Below are 10,576 nucleotides of genomic sequence, written 5' to 3'. Positions count from 1 at the left end.
ATCTACAAATAGAGATACTTTGACTTCTTCTTTTCCAATTTCTATCCCCTTGATCTCCTTCAATTGTCTCATTGCTCTAGCAAGGACTTCCATAACTATTTTGAAGAGATATGGAGAAAGTGGACAGCTTTGCCTTGTCCCTGATTTCAGTGGGATTGCTGTAAGTTTCTCATTTGTCTTGTTTTTTTTTCCTCCCCTCTGTCTGACATTCTCAAGTGGGGACAGTTTTGCTTGGACAGGACACTTGGGAATTTGGCAATGGTTGTCAACACTGCAATCAAGAGCTAGTGCTCTTTGCACATTAAGATGCTGGTAAACACACTACAGTGCACACAATAGTTCCTCATCACAAAGGCTTCAGAGGCTCCAAATGTCAATAGTGTCAAGATTGGAAATCTGTCTTTCACTAGTATATTACTTTGTCACAGTGACCAGGTATCAGACATACATAAATTAAGAAAGGAAAATGTTAATGGCAAATGGTTTAAAAGCTCTTTTCATCCTGTGGGGAAAGATGTGAGAGAGCAGAGCTGTTTATGCCATTTCAAGTCAGGAAGCAGAGAGGAGAATTCAGGCACTCTCTGGTTTTCTCCTTTCTCCATCTCTATGTACAGCTTGAGCCTCCAACCCAGCAATAGCGCACCACCTATATTCAAGGAGGACCCTTCCCATCAGTTAATCATCTCTAGAAATGTCCTCATACACAGAGCCAGGGGTGTAACCCTTCAACTTCCTAGATAAATATAAATCTGATCATGTTGATAATGTAGATTAGCCATCCCAACTAAGCTGTCTTAGTAGCAGCAAAATTTTAAAACAACTCACCCAAGAATGACAAATTTCCTAAACATCAAGCTGGCCCATAGGTTGAGATTTTCAGAGAGGTAGAGATCATGGTTGTTGTCTTTAGCTAGAGAGTAACTTTGTATGAAGATTCCCTCTAACCAGTCATGGTAGTGTACATTTTTAGCCCCATCCACCATGCCTGACCTAGCTGAGGGACTCTGCAGTGGAATCTCACCTGCAAAATTTAACAAAACTGTCTCAAGATAAACATTTATAAAGGAACGAAGGGACAGGAATGATGGCACATGCCTTTCATCCCAGCGCCCAGATGACAAAGGCAGGCAGATGTCAGTGAGTTTAAGGGCAGCTGGTCCCTATAAAGACTAGTTCTAGGCCTGTTCCAGGGGTACATAGTGAGACCCTATTTGTAAACAAAGCTGAGGAGGGTTATGCAGGTTAGTTTGGCTTTTTTTCAGAGCATGAGCTTTCTGGTCTAACATGAGTGAGACCCTGGGTTCAACTCCCAGTACTGAGAGACGGGCTATTTCCTGCTGTAATAGAGTCTTCATCTGGAGGTAGAATATTAGACTGACCCTCGGTCAAGGTGTGCATTATGAGTAATGATAAAATGAATAATGTCCTGTCAAAGACCAGGGTTCCAGGTAGTCCTTTAGAAAAATGTTCACATTCGAAGTTTCAGAGTACCTAAAATTTTTTTATTGTTTTTGTAAAGTTTTTTTGTTTATTCGTTGTGTGTGTGTGTGTGTGTGTGTGTGTGTGTGTGTGTGTGTGTGTGTTTTGGTCTGAGAGCCTGAAAAACTGAACCTCTGTCTTATGACCTTATTCCAACTTGCTTTCTTACTATAGAGAACAGTTCCCACCAGGTGAGTTTGATTCTTCCATTTCCACAACCTTTGGAAAGGTTTGGTGTTTTTTTTTTTTTTTTCTGCATTATTTTCCATCTTTCATTGAACTGAATTCTAAGTTTAGATTCCCGAGTTTTGAGTGAAAGGTTTTTCCTGGCACCAATGGCCATGGGTGTCAAATAAAGATCTATAGGCATAAATAGCTGGGGAGGAAAGCCGTCATCCTATTGACTGCTCCAGACACAGTGAGCAACCATGAAGACCTTAATCTTCCTTGCTTTCCTTGGAGCTGCTGGTGAGTCCCTTTAATGAACAAGTCAGTAGGAATTAATCATGTAATTAAATTAGTACCTTGTGCTCTGGAATACAGAATTTGCATATAGGAGATTGAAAATGGCAGACCAACATTGTGTAGTGCATACACTAAGGAATGAATAAAGTTTGCTTGCATTGAAAGATCAGGGTTCAGCACAGATAGTATATGTAAGAAGACTGTCTTGTCCACTGATGGGGGGGACCTCCTCCCCATTCATCTGATCCTGTTTTATCAGGTATCTTCAGGACTGGCTGCAAAGCCCTCCTCTGTGGCCTAACAGGACTGCTCCTCCCTTTGGGGGTGGGGAGGGGCACGGTGGAGATGAGGGAGGGAGGGAGGGAGGGAGGGACTGGGAGGGAATGAGGGATCGGGACACGGCTGGGATACAGAGTTAATAAAATGTAACTGATAAAAAAAAATAAAAAAATAAAAAAATAAATAAATAAATAAAGTACTGAAAGGAAAAAAAAAAAAAAAAAAAAAAAAAAAAAAAAAAAAAAAAGAAGACTGTCTTGAGCTTCCAGGTAGAGTCCATTAATTAGGGGGCAGGAGGTGAGGATATCTCACAACAGAAGAACTGTAAGTTTTGACTTCTATGGAATACTGCTATTAATAACAGTGATTTTGAGCTGCAGAGATGGCTCTCTGTTTAGGAGCTCTTCCATAGTACCCTGAATTCAATTCCCATTATCCGTACCTTCTAGCTCACAACCACCCATAACCCAGGAAGGGAAAGGGGATCCTTTGGCTATGTCAGACCCTTGCAGTCACATGCACAACCCTCTTCCCCACCCCCCTCACACACATACAATTAACAATAAAATCTGTGGGTTTTTTTTTAAGATAATTAATCTGTGCTCCTCAAGGAGGGTGGAAATGTCCCACTTGAGTCTCCTTAATACTGAAAAGCTGATTATTTGGCCAGGGATCAAGACACGAAAGTATATTTTATTTCTCATGGAAAAAAAACTTTTCAGCTACACTCTTTTCATCTTTATTAATAACATTTCCCTGATATAAAGCCAATGTCATTCAACTGATTAAACTTAGGGACATGACCACTTCTATATTAATGTTAACAATTTATTTACTGTTCACAGTACAAGAATGGCATTTTTACATAACCGCAAGGTTGAGTGCATACCAGAAATTATTCACCAACTGCAACATATATACGACCCTCTATTTTATTTTTAATTTTCAAACAAAGTCTTGCTAAGTCATTCATGCTACCTTTGAGCACCTTCTGTAGCCCAGACTGGCCTTAAGCTTGTCAACACCTGCCTCATCCTCCAAAGCACTAGGAATTACAGGCCGGGGGCAAAATTCAGGGATGCAGCTAAAATTGTAGAGTTGATGAAAACTGGAGTGTGGTACCCTTCCTGCAGAGTTGAAGAACAACAGAATTCCTCTAGAACCAGAGATTTAATATGTCCATTCTATGCACACCGATTTCATTTATTTTGGGTGGGGATTATATTTGAGCCAGTGCATCATTTAGGTTGGAGGCTGAGGCGTGTCTGAGAAGAAGATAGGCCATATTATCTCCAAACACCATATTTGCTATAGAAGTAATATTCCATTTAAAAAGAAGATGCTAGGGTATAGGGCAGTAAGGGTGTGTGAATCCTTAGAATAGTGTAGTGTAATAGCATTTTGTATTAACTGAAAAAGTTAACACAAAAAGTAGCATTGATAGTTAATAGAAATAGCATTAATAGTTAATAGAAAAAGTAGCATTCTGTTATGAAAGTGGAAATGCACTAGCAATAATGACAGTTTTAGACTTCATCTCCATTCCAATATGAACCTTTTCCATGACTTTTATCCATTTCTTATATCTCTGCATTTTGTATCATAATTTGTTTTAAATAATCAACACTAGATCTAGCACAGTGTGGCACAAGAAAGTATATATAAAAGCTAAGTATTCAAAAGAAATTTATCAGATATATTAATAAATTACCAAATTATTTTTTAAATAGGATACTAAATAGCCTTCCCTATTGTCTTTGTAAAAGTACAACTCTCTCAAATTCTCATTTAGTAATGAGTTTGAAGAGAAAGTTCATCATTATCAAGCAAGAACCATTTGTAGACAGACATTTTAATAATTTTTTTATTGTGATTGTGGTTTGGGGCACATAAGGAAGGTGACTTTGACTACAGAGCAATGGCTTCTGAAAAAATCAAGGTGTTTAGTTTGCAGCAATAGTCTGCTGAATCCAGCTCACATAGTTGCACACCTTGGTGTAGACACCAGGTTTTCCCTTCAGAGCACAGCCATATCCCCAGGAAACAACACCCTGGAGTTGCCCATTGCAGACTACAGGGCCACCAGAGTCACCCTGAAAAAGAAAGAAAAGAAAAGATAATAAGAGTTATCACCTATGTCTAAATGAAAGAATGGACTCCACGCTCTTACCCCACATCTTCATTGGTTGTCCATGAAATAACTTCTCTACACTGGGAAACTCAAGCTTCAGTCTCCTTAGCAGGCCAATATTCTATAATGTCCCTTCTTATAGACCCACACCTTTCCTTAGTCAACCTGTGATCCCATGCCAGTGTGAGAACTGGGGAGACCGAATGCATCTTTGAAGTCTCTGCTCTGTTTTCAAAGGTAAAGTCTACAAGAAAGTATTTGAGTCCATATGGAACATTCATAGTAATTTCTACATATTTTTTTATATTTAATCCTAATCAACATTATATAGACAATTAGAAATTTATCCCAAATCTACTCTTCATCTCTCACCAACAGTCTCGGAGATAGTGTTAATGTTCTCTCTATTTCAGAAAGGCAGAAGCAAGGGAAGAGAGAGTACGATTAAGAACACAAATAAACTCACCTGGCATGAGTCCTTTCCACCCTCCAGGAAGCCCAAACAGAACATGTTGCTAGTGATCTTGCTTGGGTAGGAACTTTTGCAAGAACTGTCAGAGAGGACAGGAGCATCAAGACACTGAAGAAGGGAAGGGTATTTGGCTGTCAAGCACAAGAAGGAAAACAGAAGATTATCCAGTGTTGTAGAAAATGTCTTTTCCAGCCTTCTGCCTCTTTCTTAACACCCGTTCTGTCTTTCAGTTCCCTAGGGGCTTATAACTTGTGAGGGCATTTTTTGTTTGTTTGAGACAGGGTTTCTCTGGTCAGCCTTGGCTGTTCTGGACTTAATTTATAGATCAGGTTGGCCTCAAACTCACAGAGATGCAAGTGCCTTTGTGTCCTTGAGTGCTGGGATTACAGGTGCGTTCCAACACTCCCCACTGGGATATATATATTTTTTTAGAAGTTTCGCTTACAAAAGGTGTCCACAGCTCTCAATAGGTATATATTCTTAAAGAAACACCAAAGTCTTTAACCACTGTCTACTTACCTCTCCTATTTCAGTTAAACACATTTGAGTTTTTCCTACTAGTTCATTTTTATTGTGTATGCTGTACAGTCTCAACACACGTGTTCCCTCCGATCTAAATTATGCATTTTAGGACTGCCTGTATCTAAATATATCCTCAGTGAACCTCCTCTTGAGTGGGAATCTGGAGCCCCTGCCTGCAGCATGCCCTTCTTCTCCAGTCTTCTCATACATGGAAATTAAGTTCCAGGGATACTCACTGCCACTGCTCAGGGTGTTGCCCCAGCCAGACACAAGGCACTTAGTGCCAGCTGTTGGACAAGATCTTGGCAGAGAGACGGTGGACACTCGGGAGTTGAGGGTGGCAGGTGACTTCAACTTGATCAGCATGATGTCGTTATCATAGGTGTTTTGGTTATACTTGGGGTGGCGGATGATTTTAGCAGCATCGATGAATTGCTCACCACCCTCAAGGACATCAATGTTGTGTTCTCCCAGGCGCACCTGAATTCGGCTGGATGTAAGGACGGTTAGCACTTTTTAAAGTACCCAACTTCAATCGTCTCCCCATTTTCCAAGCATACGAATAAACACAGATACTTGCACAGGTGACTTTAGACACTAGGTAACTGTGCACTTCCAGGCCTGTAGGTCAGAGAACTCCTTACAAAAGCATCCCTGACAGTTAGTACAGACTCACCGTTCATTGCACATCAAAGTGCAAGACGTAAGATGGGAAGAGGACACCCCTACTAAACAGTTGGAATGAAGAACAGATTGGTAGAAATTGATTAGCATTCGCTATTTTCCCTCTGACTGTACTTCTTAAGCATTTCAGATATACACGGATTTGAGATACAAAATACATGTATACAGTGTGATGAAGCAAGAATCAGAAAAAGAATGCTATGACCAAAGATGTAAATGACCACACCTTGCTGGGAAGTGCAATGTTATAAGACAGAACTATATACTTGTTTTTAAAATACAGAGTGTTTTATCTCTACATGCCCATTTCCCTGTGTTAGAACTACATAGTGATTCACAATCTGAATCTATTCTAAGACAACCTTTTTAAAAATTAATTTATGTATTTATTCACTTTACATTCTGATCATAACCGCCTCCCTCCTCTTCTCCCAGTCCCTCCCTTGCTTTTCTCTGCTCCCCCCTTCTGTATTCCTCAGGAAAACTGGAGCTTCCTTACCAACCCACTCCAGATCATCAAGTCACATCAGGACTGAATGCATCCTCTTCCCCTGTGGCCTGGCAAGGCAGACCTGCCAGGGGGAAGTGATCAAAAAGCAGGCAATAGAATCCATGCCAGAGACAGTCCCCCGAATCAACAATGGTTCCCCTTCTGGGTTGTTAGTACAATCAGCTAGGAAGAGAGCAGTGAATTCTGGAACAACACTCCACGTGTCTCATATGATTACTGAGATAGATTCAAGCTCTTTGTGTCCAATTTTTTAAGATTCATTTTTAATTATATGTACACATGTATGTGTGTGTGCATGTGCGTGTGTGAATGCAGGTGCCATAGAGTCCAGAAGAAGGTATAAGACACCCTGATATTGGATTATAGATAGGTGGCTGTGAATCATTAAATGCAGGTACTGAGAATCAAGCTCAAGCCCTCTGGAAGAGCAGCAAATGCTCTTAACTGCAGAGCCATCTCTACGGTCCACTATCTGAAAGTTTTATTTGTATAACTGTGCTTGTTTCCTATAGAGCATGGAAATGTATTTTTCACTTACGATTTGTAGCAGTGGGCTGCTGAGACAACCCACTGGGAATTGAGGAGGGAGCCTCCACAGAAGTGGTAGCCAGAATTCAGGGACACCTGGTAGGGGAGGGAATTCTTCTGACAGGTGTAGCCTCCAACAATCTTGTCATCATCGTCATCCAGAGGGAGAGCAACTGAAAAGAAACGTCCTTGTAAATAGATCCACCAAAGAAAGTCTTCTTTACAATTGTTTTGTTTTGTTCTCATATCATCAAGAACAGGTGGTTTTAATGTATTGTACTTCAGTTTTGAAATGTTATCATTTATGCCACTAATATCTATTTTCTAAAAATCCCTTAAATAAGCATAATCTTTCATTTCATTGAAGTGTAAATAATGTGTTGCCTTCTTTCTTATGTGCCCTATGAATACATACCCATGTATACATGCCTATACACACTCACATCTATATTAGAGACAATCAGAGATGCCTGACTGCAACTAGTTAGGGACATAAAAGGCACTTTATAACAGAACCCTGCTGGGAAGTCATGCGAACTGATAGCTTCACATCAGTTCTGACTGATGGTAAGTTGTTGTCATGGCATGCCTGTCTGCTTATGAAAACAAAGAAAACTTAAGGAGCAATCTGCAAGTACTTTTAGTTCAGGGAAAAAAATACCCTTATCTAATACCCTAATTTCCTCATCTCTTATATTGCATGTCACCTAAGTTCTTGTAAACAGTTTTGCCTGTTTTTACAGGACTCCCATTCCTAACCTCTCTCTTTGTGCTAAAAGCTTTACAACATATGGCTCTGTATCATGTAGTAGGTCCCACTGTTATCAAGTCTTCTTACAGTTCCAAACTCTTCCATCATGTTTATGAGCTGAGATATATCTCCAGGAATATTCACAGAAACATCTAATTTATAACCACTTAGTTCTGGAAACCCTAGTATTAAATTTCAGTACTACAAATTTAGCTGCATCCCTGCATTTTGCCCCCGGCCTGTAATTCCTAGTGCTTTGGAGGCTGAAGCAGGATGACGACAAGCTTAAGGCCAGTCTGGGCTACAGAAGGTGCTCAAAGGTAGCGTGAATGATTTAGCAAGACTTTGTATGAAAATTAAAAATAAAATAGAGGGTTTTATATATATGTTGCAGTTGGTGAATAATTTCTGGTATGCACTCAACCTTGTTATGTAAAAATGCCGTTCTTCTACTGTGAACAGTAAATAAATTGCTAAAACTAATACAGAAGTGGTCATGTCCCTAAGTTTAATCAGTTGAATGACATTGGCTTTATATCAGGGAAACGTTATTAATAAAGATGAAAAGAGTGTAGCTGAAAAGTTTATTTCCATGAGAAATAAAATATAGTTTCCTGTCTTGATCCCTAGGCCAAATAATCAGCTTTTCAGTATTAAGGAGACTCAAGTTGGACATTTCCACCCTCTTTGAGGAGCACAGATTAATTATCTTAAAAAAAAAACCCACAGATTTTATTGTTAATTGTATGTGTGTGTGGCGGGGGAGAGGGTTGTGCGTGTGACTGCAAGGGTCTGACATAGCCAAAGGATCCCCTTTCCCTTCCTGGGTTATGGGTGGTTGTGAGCTAGAAGATACGGATAATGGGAATTGAATTCAGGGTACTATGGAAGAGCTCCTAAACAGAGAGCCATCTCTGCAGCTCAAAATCACTGTTATTAATAGCAGTATTCCATAGAAGTCAAAACTTACAGTTCTTCTGTTGTGAGATATCCTCACCTCCTGCCCCCTAATTAATGGACTCTACCTGGAAGCTCAAGACAGTCTTCTTACATATACTATCTGTGCTGAACCCTGATCTTTCAATGCAAGCAAACTTTATTCATTCCTTAGCGTATGCACTACACAATGTTGGTCTGCCATTTTCAATCTCCTATATGCAAATTCTGTATTCCAGAGCACAAGGTACTAATTTAATTACATGATTAATTCCTACTGACTTGTTCATTAAAGGGACTCACCAGCAGCTCCAAGGAAAGCAAGGAAGATTAAGGTCTTCATGGTTGCTCACTGTGTCTGGAGCAGTCAATAGGATGAAGGCTTTCCTCCCCAGCTATTTATACCTCTAGATTTTTATTTGACACCCATCGCAATAGGTGCCAGGAAATCCTCTCACTGGAAACTCAGAAATCTAAACTTAGAATTCAGGTCAATAAAAGATGGAAAATAATGCAGGACAAAATCCAAACACCAAACTTTTTCTTCCAAGGGTTACGGGAATGGAAGAATCAAACTCACCTGGTGGGAACTGTTCTCTATAGTAAGAAAGCAAGTTGGAGTAAGGTCATAAGACAGAGCTTCAGGTTTTCAGGATCTCAGACAAAAATACACACACAAACACACACATACACATACATGCACACACACACAAAACCTAGGTACTCTGAAATTTCGGCTGTGAACATTTTTCTAAAGGACTACCTGGAACCCTGGTCTTTGACAGGACATTATTCATTTTATAATTACTCATAATGCACACCTTGACCAAGGGTCAGTCTAATATTCTACCTCCAGATGAAGACTCTATTACAGCAGGAAATAGCCTGTCTCTCAGTACTGGGAGTTGAACCCAGGGTCTCACTCATGTTAGACCAGAAAGCTCATGCTCTGAAAAAAAGCCAAACTAACCTGCATAACCCTCCTCAGCTTTGTTTACAAATAGGGTCTCACTATGTACCCCTGGAACAGGCCTAGAACTAGTCTTTATAGGGACCAGCTGCCCTTAAACTCACTGACATCTGCCTGCCTTTGTCATCTGGGCGCTGGGATGAAAGGCATGTGCCATCATTCCTGTCCCTTCGTTCCTTTATAAATGTTTATCTTGAGACAGTTTTGTTAAATTTTGCAGGTGAGATTCCACTGCAGAGTCCCTCAGCTAGGTCAGGCATGGTGGATGGGGCTAAAAATGTACACTACCATGACTGGTTAGAGGGAATCTTCATACAAAGTTACTCTCTAGCTAAAGACAACAACCATGATCTCTACCTCTCTGAAAATCTCAACCTATGGGCCAGCTTGATGTTTAGGAAATTTGTCATTCTTGGGTGAGTTGTTTTAAAATTTTGCTGCTACTAAGACAGCTTAGTTGGGATGGCTAATCTACATTATCAACATGATCAGATTTATATTTATCTAGGAAGTTGAAGGGTTACACCCCTGGCTCTGTGTATGAGGACATTTCTAGAGATGATTAACTGATGGGAAGGGTCCTCCTTGAATATAGGTGGTGCGCTATTGCTGGGTTGGAGGCTCAAGCTGTACATAGAGATGGAGAAAGGAGAAAACCAGAGAGTGCCTGAATTCTCCTCTCTGCTTCCTGACTTGAAATGGCATAAACAGCTCTGCTCTCTCACATCTTTCCCCACAGGATGAAAAGAGCTTTTAAACCATTTGCCATTAACATTTTCCTTTCTTAATTTATGTATGTCTGATACCTGGTCACTGTGACAAAGTAATATACTAGTGAAAGACAGATT

The 10,576-nt window shown here is 40.1% G+C and overlaps 1 protein-coding gene across 1 annotated transcript; it reads right to left on the bottom strand.

Annotated features, from left to right (window-relative positions):
• Nucleotides 1-4,069: 4,069 nt before the first annotated feature.
• Nucleotides 4,070-9,122, bottom strand: LOC110543493 (cationic trypsin-3). The gene is made up of 5 exons (XM_021629803.2): nucleotides 9,062-9,122; nucleotides 7,082-7,244; nucleotides 5,585-5,838; nucleotides 4,821-4,957; nucleotides 4,070-4,316 (listed from the first exon to the last, which is right to left on the bottom strand). The coding sequence occupies exons 1-5, from the start codon at nucleotides 9,099-9,101 to the stop codon at nucleotides 4,167-4,169; spliced, it is 744 nt and encodes a 247-aa protein (XP_021485478.1). The 5' UTR covers nucleotides 9,102-9,122; the 3' UTR covers nucleotides 4,070-4,166.
• Nucleotides 9,123-10,576: the final 1,454 nt, after the last annotated feature.

The sequence above is a fragment of the Meriones unguiculatus genome, chromosome 3 (assembly GCF_030254825.1).
Source record: "Meriones unguiculatus strain TT.TT164.6M chromosome 3, Bangor_MerUng_6.1, whole genome shotgun sequence".
Lineage (NCBI taxonomy): Eukaryota > Metazoa > Chordata > Mammalia > Rodentia > Muridae > Meriones > Meriones unguiculatus.
This window is presented reverse-complemented; position numbering and strand designations above follow the sequence as displayed.

Coding starts and splice junctions, on each gene's coding strand:
- LOC110543493 (XM_021629803.2), bottom strand. CDS start 9,101: ATGAAGACCTTAATCTTCCTTGCTTTCCTTGGAGCTGCTG. Junction 7,245..9,061: donor TGCTTTCCTTGGAGCTGCTG/GTGAGTCCCTTT, acceptor GTTTCTTTTCAG/TTGCTCTCCCTCTGGATGAC. Junction 4,317..4,820: donor GTGGAAAGGACTCATGCCAG/GTGAGTTTATTT, acceptor TTTCTTTTTCAG/GGTGACTCTGGTGGCCCTGT.